At 51.9% G+C, this 17,884-nt stretch overlaps 1 protein-coding gene across 1 annotated transcript in view; it reads left to right on the forward strand.

Annotated features, from left to right (window-relative positions):
- Positions 1-6,871: 6,871 nt before the first annotated feature.
- Positions 6,872-17,884, forward strand: part of LOC104080033 (nuclear receptor corepressor 2-like) — a gene marked incomplete at its 3' end in the record, with an annotated part of 54,095 nt that continues 43,082 nt past the window's right edge. Inside the window, exon 1 of the mRNA XM_009582289.1 lies at positions 6,872-6,976. Within this exon, the coding sequence (XP_009580584.1) occupies positions 6,872-6,976 (105 nt within the window). The remainder of the gene's footprint in view (positions 6,977-17,884) is intronic.

Genomic DNA, 17,884 nt, shown 5'->3' on the forward strand with positions numbered 1-17,884 from the left:
GGAGGGTTGTAAAAGGAAAGGGCTCGGGCCAGCCATGCTGATGCTGACCTGATGCTGCAGCCGTGGCCAGGCTGGCGCTTGGTGTGTAGCTTGTGCATTTTAATAAGACGGCGTCCCTGCAGCTGGGGACTGACAGCCGAGCACTCCTGCAAAGAGAAATGGGTCAGTCTTGTGCATTTAAGCACATAGGTGCCCCTCTGGGAGCCGTCACAAGGTCACTTGCAGCCTCGTTGCCGAGGGCTGGGAGGTACTTAAAGCATGTGAGATCCATTGCAAGTGTTCATCCGACAAGCGGTGTCCACGGTGGGGCAGGCGGTGGAGATGTCTCATCTGCTCCCAAGCAACTGGATTACGCTACTGAGGGTCGGGGTCTGAACGAGGGCTGTTAGCGGCAGGAGTTGCAGTACACAGCAGATACTTTCCTCTGCCAGAAGCATCAGGCCGGCGTCGTGTCACTGCCGAGAGCAGCCTGTCTGGTAAACCTGCCTTGTGAAACACAACCGGGAGCGGGGCTGGCAAAATCCAACCCTCTGACCTTGCTCCGTGCAGCTGCGGTGCCAAGATCTGTACACAAACGCTGGCAAAGGTTATCTCGGGGCAGAGCTAAACATGGGTCCTGTGCCCAAAATAGCTTGGAAAGATTGAAAAGGAGAAATACAAGTCACAAATCCTGCTTTGCTGCTTTGGGCAGTGATAGGAGCAGGGGCAGAGAAGTCTCCTTTCATTGGGGATCAGAACCAGTTCTGCGTGGAGCCGTGCTGTGGTGGGAGAGCTGATGCAACCTAGAGGTTTCCAGCAAGGAGGCAGCAAACCAGGACGAGAGACTTAAGCTCCTGAGCTTCTGCCATCCCCTCCGTGGCCTTAGGGACCGGTTGTACCTTCTTACGAGGGTAACATCCTACCCCGGGCAGCTCCGTCATGGTGCTGCAAGGCCCCTTCTTCCCCCAGATCTGCTGCTGTAATTGCTTGTGCATCTGCACCATCAGTCAGGCTAGGAAATTAATCTAGTTCAAAAGTCATCTGGCCAAAAGAGCAGAGGGAGGGAGGGCTGCTGTCAGCGGGCGGACCTCAGAGCGAGCTGGGGAACAGGGCAAGAGCGTTTTGGGTACAGCTGTTTGGGGTGCACACAAGGAACCGCGGGGTCTGGCCGTGATGTGCAGGACGCTTTGCTTTTGTACTCTTCCAAAGTGAGAAAAATGCTTTAAGATCACATGCAGGTACAGGCCTTGACCCCTGGGGTTGAAATAACCTCTCCTCCATGCCACGGAGCTCAGGATGTACCTGATCTTTCCTGTTGACCCTGTGCTGCTATTTTAATTTAAAACCTCTGTACCCTGCTGTGATTGAATGCTACTGTGGATTCCCCGGCTGCAGACACTGACATTGTTGTCTTTGTTACTGTGAATAGAGCCCTAAATTTATGGCAGACGGCCTGCTTTCCTATTGAAAGGACTTAATAGATACAGTACATACAAATATTTGTGTATAATGACAACTGTCTTCCAAGAAAATTTCATGCACATATTGATTAGACAAATCCATTATCATTACATTGTGGTGCATTTCTTAGGAACCTCTCTCTACCCATTTTCATCACATCTTAATTATTTTTGCTTCCACTAGTCCTTTAAAGCAAGTGTGGGTAAATCTCTAACTGCTTTTCAGGTCTGGTTTTGATCTAGAGCTGTATGGCGTGTCAGTGCCGTTACCGGCCGTGGGACGGCTGCTGACAGGCAATGTGCTTTTCTGCTGTGCCGCGCACAAGTCTGCGCTGGGGTTTTTTAAGCGTGGTGGGTTGGTTGGTCTCTTGGAGGTGAATGTTATAGCTCAGTATTAATTACGCATTATGAACAAAGATCTCCTTAACTTTTATTTCAAAATACGTGAGTTGACTGGAGGATATATACCTTTTTTTTTCTTGTTCGAGGAGGAAAATTGTCATGTATTCAGCATTTGAGTAAAGATGACTTGGTTGTTTTTTCCAAAAACTTGCATCATTTAATGTAATTAAACATTAGCTTTGTTGTCAATACTCCTCAATTAAATGTGGCCTGGTGAGTGCTAGCAGCATTTCACTTATTTGCCTTGTCTGCATAGTATGGTGGTACTAGCTGCTGCCTTTTAATAAGGTCTTTTGCAGTCATTTTGTGGGCTACATCCTAACGTCTTCTGTAGACCATCCATGGTCCGTAGACCACAAGTTGGGTAACATTACTCTGGACTTAAGAAACCGAATATTCTGTTAGTCTTATTTCAGCATGTCCTTGCTTTGAACTTGAGCAGTGTATTTTCATTGGGATCTTTAAAACTTTTATAAGGATGGATAAACCGGTATTTTCTGTGAGCTGGGAGTGTCTTGTTTTTCTCGCCTTTCAGACAGATGAACTAAGGCATGGGGTAATTACGGCAACTCGCCCACATTTATATTGTGTCAGCGGCAAGCCAGGGACCTCACCTGGGAATTCTGCTCTCTCTGAGGAATACGGAGCTGATGGGGAGAGTTGGCTTTAACTTTGAAGAGCAACAAATGTGTTGAATGACGTTAATTAAATTTTTTGCAAATCAATTTAATTGCAAAGCCTTATTTTAGACCTGTAGGGTTTTTGCATGGTCCTGGCTGTATCCATGTATGCTTTTGCCGGGCTGAAGGACCGGCAGAGAAATACACAGCCCTGTGTCTAAGTGGCGTTGACTGTGAACCTGTAGATCACTGCGGGGCGTCATGAGCTTGCCTGTGCCCATCTTTTGGGCTGGACAGGAGTCTGCTTGCGCCCGAGCTGGCGTACGCTGCTGGGAGCTGGCAGGCGCCCGGGCAGCCGGGCATGCAGGCAGAGCTCCTCTGCGCGCAGGCAAGCCTGCAGCAGCTTGCAGTGGCTTTTTTAATGTAGAATGCTTTCATGGTGTAAATTAGGGAGAACAGGTGATGGGGAAATGATTTTAGACAGTAAATGGCACATGAAGAGGAGAAACAGAGGAGCACGGTGGTGCTGGTTTGCTGTGTGGAGTTAGCAGAGGGGAGGAGGGTGCAGTTTTTGAAGGCTTCAGTGATGGGGCAGGATCCTGGGAGTCTCCCAGACAAGTGGAAATAAATGGGTGCAGGAGCCTCCGCGGGCTCTCACCTCCTCCACAGGTCCCTGTGGTAGCCCTGGTGCCGGGTTTGCCGGTAACCTCTGGCTTTCTCCTGTTCCTAATCAGCGGCTGTAGATCTCCTCATACCTAGTGCTGTAATGGCTAACGCAGGTCTGTGGATGAAACAGCCTCTGATGGAGACTCCAACCGGGGGGGAAATACTTTTCCTGTGAGACAATGTCTGTTCCTCATCAAAATCAGTTGAGAAAAGTAGGAACCAAACAGTTCGATCTTAAAGATTTAAAGAGCCTGGCTGCACTATTTCTTTTATTTCCATTAATCTGTTCCTATTGTTTGTGTTCCTCTCTTTATGATAATTAATTAAGGGCTGCTGATGAGGAGGCACCCCAGTATCTTTTGCTGGGGATAGCTGGCCAAGCAGCACCCAGCTCTGAAGCAGCACCAGTACATCCCCAGCAAGATGTTATGCTCCCGCTTTGCTCCCCAGTGGGAGCACCCACAGCCCAGCTGCCGGCTGGACATGGATCCTCCTCCCGCCCGGAGCGGCACTGGGCTGGGCACGCTGCCGCAGCCCCTTTCTTTGCACATGGAGCGTAAAAATGGGATCTACGGGGACGGCATCTGTGGAGCTGCCCCAGTGCTTTGGTGACCTCATTTGGCTCCAGCCCACAGTCCAGCTGCGGTGGAGAACATCCAAGGCCTTAGACTTGTGCTGAGATCTTGCTGGTGACCTGCTGCTCCGTGGAAATGCAGGGGCAGCGCTTCACCTGTTTGCAAGCACATCATTTTTACTCTTGGCTTTCCAGGGCTTTTTGCTGAGGCAGAGGTGCTATTTGCTGCCCTTGGTAAGGAAAAAAAACCTTTTGTGGTCCTGCTTGCGTGTGGTTAATGCACACCACCAGCACAGCACAGCTCGCTGGCCGTGTGCCTTGGTGCAGGATGGTTTTGTTGGCCCCTGTAATTTCACCCTGTGTGTGTGTGTATCCCTCTAGTAGAGAGTTAATTCTTTTTTTTTTTTCTTTTTGCTGGTTGCACACACAGAAGCAAAAAGCTTTTAGACTGTTTTAAAGCTTGACATCGTGCGGCTTTGCACTTGGTGCTGAGTTTTGAAGCTGAACTTCTGATCTGAAGAATTAAAAAAAAAAAAAAAAAAATCATCCTGTTTCTTTTACTGTAGACAGCTGCCATGGCATGGTCTGGGCTTCCAGGGAAGCAGTTGGCTTGCTGAAAGCTGCCAAGGGCTCTGGCCCCCCCCCAACTTGGGGCGTGTGTACATATATATACTTACATGTGCTAATTAACTCTTAGGTGGCTGGAAGCCAAGATGTCCAAGTTTGAATCCGTTATTAGGAAAGTACCTTAAACTTCTGCAGATCCAGTGAGCTTTTGGAGCCCTTGAGAGCATCACGCACGCGTCCTTGGCAGCTGCAGGGAGGGTTTGCCCCTATAGAAGCACACGTGGGCTGCAGGAGAGCTGGGAGGGTGGTGGTGTGTCCCCGGAGGGTGAGCAGAGCAGATGTTGAACCGCGTGCTCCCCCCATAGCCCCCACCTTTGGGTGGGAATCGGCAATTAAAATCCCATTCAGTCGGAAGCGCGAGGGGAAGTGGGGTAGTCATACTGGAAGTATAAATACGCGCCAGCCGCCTTCTGGGTGCCTCTGAATTCCCCCGCGTGCACAGGGGCTTTCCTGCCCCGGGGGTGGAGCACGCCGAGCTCCTGCGTGGGAAGGCTGTCCCCATCCGGGATGAGGGTCAGGCTGTTCCCGGGCCACTGGTGCTTCCCAGGACCAGGGTGGCAGGTAAGGTGCCCCAGGGCTCGGCGGGGATGTGTGGGTGCAGGGCCGGGGGGAGTCCCAGCTCCTGTGCAGGAGTGAGCCGAAAGCAGGAGGGGACCTGGTTGTCCCTCCTCTCCCTGCCCTGAGAGCCAAACCTCACGCTGCGTATTCTCATACGTAACCTGGCAAAATACCTTTTGCTGAAGAGGCTCAGCTGAGCCTCAGCAGGGGCATGGAGATGACTCTGTATGTCTGTCATCCTTAACCTTAGTGGGAATTTGCTGAAAAACATTATTTTTGTAAAACTTGACCTCCTCCTTAGGCTGCTTTCCTTCTGCCATTGTTGCCCTGCTTGTCGTGCCCAGCCTGCCGGGGACCGTTGCCTTGGTTTGATTTTATTTCTGGCTAGTGAGCAGTGCGTGGGTGCCGGCAAACCAGCGAGGCGGTCCTGTGCCTGCCTGCAGCAGATAACAAGTGGTTTATCAGCACGGGCTGATCTGTGGTCTCACAGGAGGGAAAAGAAAAAGAAAAAGAAAAACTTCCTTTTTTTTTTTTTTTTCCTTTCCCACCCCCTTTTGGTTTTTGTACACACCAACTGCTGTTTTGGTTGAAATTGCATTGGCTCGGCCTGGCTGTGCTCCCCGTGCAGCAGAGACCATGAGAGCGTGGGGAGGTGCTGCTGGGGAGCTCACGGTGCTGGAAGCTTTCTCTGCTGCTCCCGGTGTGCTGATCTGATGAAAGATTTTGATACTGCCGAAAACCTTGCACAAATCTATACGTAACGTGTACCTCTGCTGGGGAGGAAGCCTGCGAGTGTGCTCAGCGTTGTGTGGGATGAAGAAGGGGTCCTGGGGAGGAGGAGTAGGGAAGATGTAGCTCTCCTGCCCAAGATTGGTCCTTGAAGCATCCTCCGAGCCCAGGCAGCGGTGGGAATTTATTAACCATTAATATGAGAATAATGGTTAATGCCTTTTAAACTGGCAGCGATGAAGGGCAGCATTCAGATGTTTGTTACTTTTTTGTTGAAATCCAGGCAAAAAGCAGGAAGCTTAAAATCCTCTCCGAACAAACTATGTGAAGTATCTATAAAAATCAGCAACTTGTGAGTCTCCTGCTTTGTTGGTTTTCCTGACTTTGTTACAGCTGCGAAAGGAATTGCAACACGTGGTGAAGCATTGAACGTGTGGGTGACAGGGGTGTTTGTGAAAATACCCTCAGAGCCATGGTGTCTTCTCTGGCTCTTGGTCCTGATCAGAAAGGCTGATCTAGTATTTACGTGGCACTTACGAGGCGTGTGACTTGCTTTAATCTTGTGTTTTAGTGTAGCCCCATGGATGGAGAGGGCTGCTGGGGGCGGTTGATGCCCGGTGTCCCTCCTTGTGTAGATCAGGGCTTACCTCACAAAAATGGCCATGGTTCGGAAAGGAGGGCACTGAAAGAAGCATTTATGGGTGTGTGAAAGCACGGATGGGGAAAGAGATGGGCTGAGGAGGGAACTGGTGCCTTTGGACCTCGTACCAAAACTCCAGCTTGTTTTTTGGGAACTAAGTCAGCCCTCAAAAAAAATACCCATCTCCAGGGGACTTGGAGACGTGGATCCACAGGGCCCAAATAAATTGCCAGCGGTTTGCAGGCCTGGTCCTGCTGGTGCTGGGGAAAGGCTTTCTGGGGCAGCCAGTTGGGATGGATTTGAGATAATCTTATATTTGGACTTCCCTGTGATAGGAGTAATCCACAGCAAAAACTTGGCAGTGGTGTTTGCCAAGTGGAAAATGGGACTGCTGGAGAATTGTGAGGGCAGTCAGGTTTTGGTGATCGCCCGAGGCTTGATGTTCGGTTCTCTCGTGGGACTGTGGTTGACTGAATTTTAACCTGCTGCTTTCCCGTTTGCTTTCAGTTGTTGCGTGACGTGGAAAGCGCACACATGATGAAGAGGAGCTCTCGGCCCTCCTAATCCTTTGTCTCGGTGATTTGGAAGCAGCGACTGCCGCGCCTGCTCTTTCGACATGTCTGGATCTACGCAGCCCGTGACGCAGAGCTGGCGTGCCGCCGAGCCACGCTACCCCCCGCACGCCATGTCCTATCCGGTTCAGATTGCTCGACCACATGCGGTAAGGCAAGAGACTTTCCTTCCCTACCCGCTCACAGGGTAGGAGCTGCGTCCCCGTCGCTGGGGCAGTGGTTCAGCTGCGCTGGTCTCGGATGTGGCTGTTACAGAGAAATCAGACCGTTTCCGTGCCTGTGGTACGGGATTTCATTGTTCCTCTCTTGTGGGATCCTCTTTTGTTTCTCCATATGGTGCTTTCAGCTTTTCTCTCCCTTTCCAGCCTCTTTCCGGTGCTTGCCGTGGCGGCGCTCATGGGCTCTGGCTCATCACTTCCGAGCACCTGAGCCCGTTTGTCGTCTTGGCAAGAGCAACCAGCTTGGGTGGAGAGGGAAGGTTGGCCATCCACGTGGAGCAGGAGCACGTGGCCTCCAGCCTCTTCAGTTTGGCTTTTCCTTGGCGCTGAATCACAAGGGAACGAGCGTCCCCTCCTGTGTGTGGGCTTACTGCTTCCCAGCGAGCCCAGTCCTTGCTCCTCACACCCACGGGAGAGCTCTCCTGATTTCCAGGCAGACCGCCGGGGGTGAACCCACTGCCTGCCCTTCAGTCAGGAGACCTGTCCCTCTCTACATGGCGTTCCTGGCTGGTGGTGGCACTCCTGGGGAGCGAGAAGAAAATTGAGCTGCTGATTTTTTTTCCATTTTATCCTTCCCCACTTTTTCCCCCTCTTACCCTTGACCTGTAGTCTTGTCTCCTCTTGGATCAAGGTATAAGCTGGTGGTGATTTTTTTTTCGTTGGCTGTGTTTTGTTGAATGCACCGGAGCTTGCACGAGTTAATTCACCCGGATTCAGCCTCTTTCTGTGCCATGTCACTCACGTCTGTGCTTGCTCATCCTGGATAGTTGAATGTTTTAGGTTTAAGCCCTTAACAGAAAAAACTCTGCTTAGTGGAACAGCTTTAGTCAGCTCAAGCTGCTTAAATGAATCTTATTAGGTGCTGGAGTGTGGCACATGCTGGTAAGTCTACTCTTTGGAGCTGCTTCTTGGTGGGTTACAGCAAGGTGGCCACAGCCAGGAAGGTGCTTGTAACACGAGTTAGCGAGGAGACCTGATCTTGGGGTTATGTTTCTGACCATGGTGGCTACTGAACGGTAAAACTCCTGCTGTGAAGATTTTAGGGTTTGACTTGAAAGCCTCGAGACCCACAAAGTGTCAGTGAAGGGGTGAAATTCCCTCGTGTGCCCTCTTTGCTGGGCTTCAGCAGAGCGGCACAGGGAGCAGAGACGGAGTTGGGAAAGGCTTTGAAATAGAAACGTTAAGGAGGGCGCAGGACGAGCCTTTGGCTGTGTTAGCTGGCTCATCTAGATCGCTCGGGGCCTGCCTGTGTGCTTCTGCACAAAGAAGCTTTTCATCCAGGGTATGAGACACGCTGACCTGGTTGGATTTATGGGAGTTTTGCTTCCGTCGGTGCGAGCGTGTTTATTTGGGAGGTGGGACAGAATGAGAGCATTTGTCTCAAAAAGAAAATCCCAGTTCCCTTTGTATCAGAAACCTGAGCAGGAGAAGGATGTGACCAGGTGAGCAAGATCTGCAGTTGTTGCAAAGCCGTGATTTAAAAACAAACCAAAGAAACCTCAATACCCACTGTGGAGACGGATTTTGGAAGAGTGCGAAAGGCTCCTAGCCTCGGGGGTGAGTCCCTATCTCCTGCAAACCCCAGTTGCTTCCCCTTAGTGTCGCAACAGCAGAATGAACCAAGCGGGGCAGTTGTTTGCAAGTCGGACGGAGCTCTGGGTTTCTCCAACCTGTCCTGCTCTCTGGCTAGAGTGAATACTGTTTTATTCTATCATATTAATGTTGGAAGAAGTTGCTGGCGTTTGCTTCTAGAAGCTATTTTTACAGCCGCATGTAATCTTCCAAAGTTAATGTGATACCTTTTAGGTGTCTGGATGCAGGAGAGAGGTCCGAGCTGAGATTTTTTTTGGATGGAAAGCCGAAAGGCTCCTCTCGGCAGAAGCGTGCCAGCCCCACGCAAACCAAACGCACCTTGCCGCTCCTCGGGAGGGTAGGCAGAGCGTTTCTTCAAGCATGTCCCTGCATGATCTGTCCTGCCGCTCTCAGCTGTTTGCAAACACGTGTCTCCTGCTCAGCGGCGCCGAGAGCTGGAACCTGGCCATGGCTCTGGGGCTGGAGCTGATCTCTGGTGGGATTGCTTGGGAGAGGAGAGCCCAGTTGCTTTGAAGTTGCTGCGCTGTTTAATATTAAAAGTCAGCGGTATTTGCTTGCATGTCTTGGCCAGGTCAGTTTTGTCATGGGGTGTGTTTGCACAGTGAGAGCTTGTTTGGAAGAAAGCAAGAGAGGCCAAAACCAACCCGACACTAGTATGTCTTGCATCTAATTAGATTTTGGTTCTGGTTTGCTGCGTTCCACGACATCCTTTCCCAACAGTTGGGAATTCGTCAGCCTGGGGATCCTTATCCTGGTGGTGGAAACGCCCTGGGTCACCTCCTGGGCGCGTGCGCAGGGCTGAGCACAGCAGGGCTGCAAATGCTATTATAATATAAATAAATAATCACAGTCCAACTGTGACGGTCGCACCCAGGGAAATGCGGTGCGGCAAGAATACTGAGCTCAGAAATGAGCCGTGACATTATTTTCGGCTTGGAGACACTTTATGAAAAGTGACTTAAAGGATTGCAGCTGTTTGATTTCATAGATGAGGCAAGTGAGAGGGGATGTTGTGAAGGGGCAGAAGGCAGTGGAAGCAGGCTTGGGCATTTTTCTTCTCCTACTCCTAAAACCCGAGGGAGTGTCCAACAAAATGGGGAAAAAGACATGTTTCAAGTGAACAGACAGAAATATGCTTTGTATCTCCCAGCAGCACATTCCAGGAGTTACTGCTGAGTTTGGAGCTGGTGGAGAAGATCCAGTACCGGTCGAGTCAGGATGTTTGTTGGCTGGTTTCACTCTTAAGTGGCAGCTTTGGGCAGGGCTGTGAATCCGTGGGTCTGATCCAGACTGAGCTCTGATGGGTGATGCAGTGAACAGGCTCTTCCACTGGGTAGGTTGGTCCCCATCTGTATCGGGGTGTCATCCTCCCTCTCCTCCTCCTCCTCCTCCTCCTCACTGAGAGGCATCTGGTCTCAACAGCTGTCAGAGAGGCTGGATGTGAAAGTGGTGTGGTATTTTATAATGACCCTAGATTTAATTCCATCTTACTAAAAAATGACTTGTAAAAAAACTTTGACAAGTGTGCATGCTTTTAAAGGGAAGAAGGAAGCTTGGTGAAAAGGTTCTGGTTTGTTTGACTTCCTTTAGGTAAAACTAAAATCACCAATAATCAGCACTTTCTTCTTAAGGGCACTGTGTGGTTCTTGGCCAAACTGCAGGGGAAATGTTTTTGTTTCCCATATTAATTAGCTGTAATGTTGGGGTGCTTGGTTGACTTCTGTCATATTCAGCTTGGGAACAGAAGAATTGTTTGAATGCTCCGTGACCTTTAGCTAAAGGTGAAGAAACACATTACTTATGCTCTTAACCTTCTAATGTGTCCAAAGTTCATGCTTTCTCAAAGGAAACTTTTGCATGAAGGATATTCATTTTCAGGCAACCTGCAGATATTTTCTGTAAACAGATCAATTTCCCTGCTTAGTGCAAGTTCCCCTTTCCTTTTAAAGCACCTTTGGGATCAATATTCCCTGTGGATGGAAGGGTTCCCCTCTCTTCCTCCCCTGTGGATCCAGTTTCTTGCTGTGCCCTCCTTACCAGTCATCCTCCTGTAGGGCCCTGACAGTTCAGTGCCACAGGAATGGTGCAGCTTCGGATGAAGGCTGGAGTTACCAGAAGGGTGGTACCAGCTGCAGGAGATGCTGGGGTCGGGGCACACAAGGTGTCCTTGTGCAGCAGCCGCTGTGCCAAAACAGCTTCTGCTTTTGGGGTGCTTTCAAGGCTTTACCTATGAGAGATATTAAACAGGTTTGGGGATTGGTAGGATTGGGGGGTGTGTACATGCATATGAAATTGGTGCTCCATCATCACTTGAATCTCCGTTGGGGAGCACCATCCCCTCCGCACAAAACAAGAGGTGCTCAGCATGCCTCCTGTGTGCTGTTTGGCCTTGTTCCCCACACGCTGCTCAGCTGAGATGGCAAAATGAACTTAACCTCTCTGCTCCAGTTTTGAGACCTTCATGCCGCCTCCCGTGCCACCTCTCCTGTCTGGGAGCAGCTCTGTAGTTCCTTTATTAAACTCCCCGTTTGCAAAACAGCGCTTGTGCAGGAGCATCCCAGGCAGATCGCTCGTTTTTCTTGGCCCATGATAAATACTTCCTTGTCTGCTGAACGAGAGACAAGAGGCTGGTGCAAACTTGTGTGTTGATTTGGTGTCCTAGCCAAATGGTGGCCTGGGGGGAAGCAAGTGCCTTCCATGCCCAGACTCCACCTCCCAGCAGTTTGAGCAGGGCAAGTTAAACCCAGCGTCCTGCTGTGGAGGGTGCTGTAAGGAGATGGCAGGAGCTAGCTCCTCTCCGCAGTGACGTGATCAGCGTGGCAAGGTGACGGCAGGTAAGCCTGCAGAGAGGCAGTGTATTTTGCATTACATACCCGAGGTGCTTCTGCTGCTGTGTTGGTTTTCCTTGGAGTAGTTATTCACACTTTTATCTGCTAGAAGCAAAATGCCAGTCTGTGTCGGTGCTCCAGGAACTTGCAGAACGGAAGAGTTTTACAGTGCCAAATGCTAAAATCCCCCAGGCTGTGAAGAGCCTTCTCCAACCACCTCCGAGCGCAAAGAAAAGCCTCCTGCTACCAGCTGCGCAGCTGAGCAGGGGGCGGTTCGTGCCAGAGATTCGCATCCTGAATTTTGCCCGCCGGGCTCCAGCTAATGTTTTAAGGAGTGACTTGGAAATCAAAAACATACTGTGGAAATACTGACTCTGATCGGGTCTGTCACGAGAAATCGGCGCGATCTCTCTTGAAGTACCTCGAGGTTGCCAGTGAAGGATTGCGTGAGCTCTGAGCAGCTCAGCGGCGGATTTGGGGAAATGGGCTTTCTGCCGTGGGGACTGGGAGAGGTGAAAGAACAGGACACCTAATTCCCTGCCCTGGGGTCTCTCTCCCATTGCCAGGAAGAAGGAGTTGGCTTACAGCAGTTTGTATTTAAAGCTCATTTTCCCTAGGATACAGCCTTTATCCAAAACAGTTCTTTTTCTTCAAGCTACTGTAAACTTCTACGGTTGCTCCCTAATCTGCTTTTTGGATATGATTTGATGCAGAGGGTGATGCTTTGCTTTTGGTTGATCTCAAGATTGTAAATCCACAGGGGAAGAAAAAACTTTTGCTGTTTTTGTGGCTTGGCCACTTTTGGAGATGTAAAGCCTTTGCCTGCACTCCTAGCCTGACTGCCCAGCCAGCCCCTGGAGACACCTTCTGCAAGACTGGGGGGCTTTTGCTGGTTGTCACTGTCACTACATTTATTCAAAATACTGAGCAAGTCAGGTTCTTTGACCTGAAGGATTTGCTGTGGAGGTGTGAGGAAGTGTGGGAGAGAGCTGAGTGGGGGACGTGGAAAGACAAAAGGGTCCTACGTGGACCTGCAGATAGGTTATGGGTGTTGTGTGGGAGCATGTGTGGTGGGAGATGGTGGGGGACTACGCTGCAGAAGAGAGGCAATGATCAGCAAAATGACCTGGTGTTTTTAAGGTGCAAGCTTTGGGTTTGTTGGGTGAAGAGAGCTGCTCACCCTGCATGGGTGACCACAAGTGGCTTCAGGAAGCAGAGCACCAGGCGTGGGGAATGGAGGAAGGGCAGTCGGGTCATTCCCGGCTCAAAGGCGCCTGGATGTGACTGGGACAAAAGTCTTGTGATGGAAAGAGACTCAAAAGCAGCACTGTAATGGATGTGCTGCTGCTGCTCTGCGGGCACCTCAGAGGGCTGGCGGCTGGCTCCAGCACCAGGCACCGGTCAGATGACTGGGAAACCACAACAGCTGAGAGCTGCCCCCACCGAGACGTGACTACTTCTCCATGAATGGCATATTCAGATGGGACAGCTAAATGCTGCTGACAGCCCTGGTTTGCTGGAGAGGTGGGGGAGAGGCCGTCGGGAAGGATGCATTACTGTGCAGCTGGTACAGACGCTAATGGTGCTGGCAGCAGACATGGCCTCAGTGCAGGGATGGCAGCAGAAATCAATGCCTTCCAAGAAGGGGCCACGCGCAGTGTGGTCACCTCCTAAAACAAAAGGCCAAGTCAGCAGCTTCTGAGAGATGGATGGCAATGAGACTGTGTCAGAACAATAAGGGCATTTGTCTTTTCAGCACATGTTGCATCCCCATAGGCAAGATAAAAATGCATGTATTCAGCCAGGTTTTTATTACTGACCTTATCTTCAACAGTAGAGCTGATTGTGGAGGGGTTGTTGTTTATGGTTTTTTTTTCTTAAATCTGCAGTGAGCTCCTCCCAGGGTTTGGGGGAGGAAGTTGGACGGACAGCAGTGTACTTGTGGGCAACCTGTTTTGATCAATAACCACCTCCTTGCACTTCAGTGGAGGTTTTCAGTAGCAGAGGGTGGCTCCTCTTTGCTGGGGAGGCTGAGGGCGGTGGGCTATATGCCATACTGGTCCCCTTGCAGCCCGTGCTGTCTGGATCTCAAGCAGTGATGGCTCTGCTACCACCCCGGTTCCTCCTGAACCTTCCCCCTTCCTCTTACCTGAACCGGCTTTGGGAAAAATTATTTTCTCCAAGCAAAAGCTAAAAAGTGCATTTCTCGGTCTGATGAGCAACTGCTGTGCTGCCAGTGCCAAGGGGTATCCAGGCACCAGAGAGCTTTTCCGTTTATTGCTAAAATAGGTCACGCTTGCTGCTGGCAGAAAGAGATTTAAAGCAACTTCTTTTTTCAAAGTTCAGGGTGTGCAGAGCAGGGGTGGGGGTATCCCCTGTCTCTGGCAAAGCTGCTGGAGCGGTGGCCGTGCTGCTTTGGCCACCTCACCTTGGACTGGAGAGCTGGTCTGCCTGGCTCGCAGGTGGCACCGATTGCTAGCCCAGCCTCCTGCTGCAGCCAGGCTTGCACCAACGGGCTCAAGCAGCAGCTTATTGCACAAATTAATTGCTGGATGGTCTGAGGCCCTTGCAGGTTTCAAGTCGGGCTATGCTGCTGCGTGCTGGCTGCGTGCTCCTGGGGGTGGGGGAAGCTCAACCTGCCGTGTGCTTCCTGGGGGACAGGGTGGCTTTGCAGTCCAAGGCTGTGCGGTCAAGCCTTGGCCACCGTGTTGGGCCGCTCTGACTTGTGTGTCCCCTCTGGCCGTCCTCGTTGTACGGGGAATAGCTCTGGGCATCAGAGGCACAGGGCATTCTCTGATTTGGGGAAACACCAGCAGAAAAGCAGGAGGAGAGGGGTGGAGCCTGTGGCCAGTGCAGGCGTTGCTCCGGGCAGTGCTGTCTGCAGCCGCTCTCACCTCTCCTCTCCTCTTGGGAAATACCAGTGGAAACCAGGACACCCAGGATGAAGGTGAGGCGTGGGTTGGAGCAAGGTCCCCAGCCCCCCAAAGCCAGCGGGATGTTGTTGGGGAGACGAGAGGAGTGTGGGACATGCCCGGGCAGCACCTGTAAAGTGCCCAGCTCTGGCTCTGCGTGCCACCAGTGCCACGGTTTGTGGGGGCACAAGCCCCGCTGCCCTCGCCCATCAATTCCCCTGCGGTTAAAAGGAGTTCCCAGAATGGCACACGTGTTGCTCATGAGCTGCAGGAACGGGCCAGGCATCCTCTTCTGAAATTAGATAAGGGACAATTTATAAATAGTGAAATAAATAGGGATGATTTGGCATTGTTTTTTGCTCACTATTCGGACCACACCATTATTAATCGGCCTCATTTAGGCTAAACGCTTGGGAGTGCTTCAGCAGAAATAGCACGTCGTTAAGAAATAAAAATTATTCGCAGTACATCGCTGGGTGAGCTTGTAACAAACAGCCCACAACCTAATCCTTGGCGGAGGTGGCGAGGAGCTGGGATTTGCTCCTCGATGAGTGTGTGCAGTGCCCTGGCCTGTTTGCCTGCCTGCAAAAGGTGACGAGGACAGTGTGCGACAGTGGCTGGTAGCTGGGCGAGGGCTCCTGTGCCCGGGGAGCTCTGCAGGTGAGGCACTGCCTGCGCCCGATGCCGTGATTAGAGGTGGCTGCTGGTGCAAGTGCTACCCTCCGCCGGGGAGCCGGCTCAGCTGGCGGATGTGGTGACTGACCCCGGGACCGCTCCTCCTCGGCGTCACTGCAAAACAAGAGCCGGTGGTTTTTAAGCGAAGCTGTCTTTGCACCGAAACTCAGCAGGGAGCTCCTGGTTGCTTTCTCGGCTGAAGACGTGGTAAGCAACGGGGGACGGATCTAATGCTTTGGGCTGCTCGAGCTGCGCTGCAGGTGCATGTCTGGTTGTGCTCTAGGTCTCCACGGGTTTGCTCCAGAGCTGTTTTCCAAGGAAGCCAGAAGCACTGGGCTTCTTGTTTTTTCTGCCAGTGGGAGGAAGGGAGGAGGAGCAGTTTGCCTTTCTGTTGCAAGACCAGCTCCAGGCTTCCTTTCTGCAGGCCTCGTGTCTCTGGGGTCTTCTCCTCGGGGGCTAATTCTTGCAGCTGTGGGAGTGCCATCTGGATGGAACAGTCGGTAGATGCCGTGTCCGTATGGATGTGCTCTATGTTGGAGCTGGGAGGGCAGGGTCAGAGCTGCCGTTGGCCATGGCGCGGCGTTGTCTGGCTCTGTGTGCTGCGGGTCAGTGCCTGGAGGTGCTTCCAGCATCGCTTTCAAACCCCCCTTTCTTCCTCCTTGTTGGAGGTCAGGCAACCCGGACCCGGGCAGCTGCAAGCAGGGGAAGGAGAAATGAAGCATGCCAACAAGTGCACACGTTCAAAAGAGAAAGCGAGAGAGGCAGAAAGGCTGCGCGGCTGCGTGCAGTTATTAGTTTAGTGTGTGGGTTATCCTGAGGTCAAGGGACAGCACAGGAGATTCGGCTGGAGACATTATGGTAGGTAAGGCAGCAGGCTGAACGCTTTAAAAAATTTTAAAAAAAGGCCGGGGGGGGAAGCCTTTTTTTCTTCCTTCCGCAGGGCTGTCTCTGTTTTTGTGTTGCCGAGGGCTTTTCTGTAATACTGCATTCAGTCTCCTGGCATTAGGCAGTTTGATTAGCGTATCTAAATGAGCCTGATAGACTCGGGTTATTTAGGGTCAGAGGATTTTCCAGGAAGGGGAGGGAGACGGCGCTCTCGGTGTTCTCGAATCAAGTAATAACACAAAAAGACCTTGAGACTGGGAGTGCTTTCACCGGCTCCCCCTCCCAGCACCCCCAGGCAGGGCAGCGCGGACGTGTCCAGCCTTCCTCGCTGGCAGCGAAGGACGCTTTCGGCACCTCTGGCTGGGCCCAAGTACCTCTTCAGTCTGCTGCATGAAGAAGTATATTTTAATGAGGCTGCTTTTGGCTCTTTAGCATTTTATTTATCTAAATGTTGGCCTTGTGCTGTATTGCTCTGCAAGGGTGATTTATGGCACTGTAGGCACTCTTGGTGTCCGACTTTGGTGATGCTGCTAATGCTGGCTCAGCCCAGCCAGCGGCTTTTTGTGGTGTGGGGCCAGGAGCTGCTCAGAAGGACCCGCTGGAGCCAGCTCTCATCAGGGCAGGTTTCTGGCGTTGTGTAGGCAGAAAGCGGCTTCATTTCAGTCATGTTCCCCGCAAGACCCTTCCCCACCAGTCGCCGCAGCAGGTAGCGGTTGTGAGGTCTCTCTTCAGCATCGCCCATGTCAGGCTTCAACTGAAATGCGTTTGATGTAAGGGAAAGGGAGTCAGACCCCTGTGTAAACGCCAGGGGTTTGCAGCATTCACGTGGGATGCAGAAGTCTGCCCGTAGGTACTTGTGGCTCCAGCTGACTGCTGAATTGCTGTGTATGCTGGGCTGTGGGCGCCTGAAATCAGCTGCTGTGAGGAGCTGCAGTTCTGGTGATGGTACCAGCAGCTGTTTGTGCTCCCCATCACCTGCCTCCTAAGCAGCAGCCGCACAGCCCCACATCGCTGCTACGTGTCCCTTCTGCTTACGGCAGCGTGCAGCCCCTCCTCAGTGGGTCGCTTGGAGCTGGAGCAGTTGCAACGTGAGGCTGAGCTGCCTCAGCCCTGAAGAGCTTGCTCCCTGACTGGATTTTATTCGGGTGATGTGCTCAGGACCTAGCGCAGGTGCATAGTTTGAAACTGAATAATATAGATTTTCCATGTTGTTTTTCTAATTTTAGTTAGTTGGCTTCACCCTAGGCTTTGGAGATGTGGCTTGCTGGTTTTGAAGTGTCTGTGTCTTGCATGGAAGGCTGATGGTCTGGGCCAGGCCACCTATCCAGCGTGGTGTAATACCGGGTGGACAAAGGACAAATTGTGAAGGACAAAGACAGCAATGCATTTCTGGGACTGGAAGATGGAGACGACCCAGCCTCTTCACTGCACTTGGATGTCAAGCTGCTCCCTGTGACAGGGATCCAACCTTCCTCTCCTGGCTGGGTGACTTACACAGTTTTCCAAGTCTGCTCCTGGCCCGGGCCCATTGTTGCCCCTGGGCAATTGTGGGTTGGCCGGGCATCGGTGGGTGGGTTGTCGCAGGACCAGGAGGCACCAGAGCGAGGATGTGCGTAGCAGGGATGTGCTGTGGAGCTGCTGGGGCGATGCTGGGGACAAATGTCTGTGCTGGAGGATAGGATCGTCCCGCCAGTGCTCTGTGGTAGAAGTGGTTTTGGGGGACCTCTGCGCCTGGGCAGTATCTCCTCAGTTCAGACAGGCTTTCTGACAGCTTACGAGGCTGCTCCCGTGGCATCGTGTGGATTCGCTTCCATCGGAGAGGATGGATGCCCCAGGGACTAGCCTGAATAAAGCTCTGCTCTCGTGGCCGGCGGAGGGCTGCTGCCGGAGAGGTGTGTGTGGGACAGGAGGGTGCAATCCTGACCGTGGCAGCTCAGCCTCGGCAT

Source organism: Fulmarus glacialis, unplaced genomic scaffold (assembly GCF_000690835.1).
Source record: "Fulmarus glacialis isolate BGI_N327 unplaced genomic scaffold, ASM69083v1 scaffold7960, whole genome shotgun sequence".
Taxonomy (NCBI): Eukaryota; Metazoa; Chordata; class Aves; order Procellariiformes; family Procellariidae; genus Fulmarus; species Fulmarus glacialis.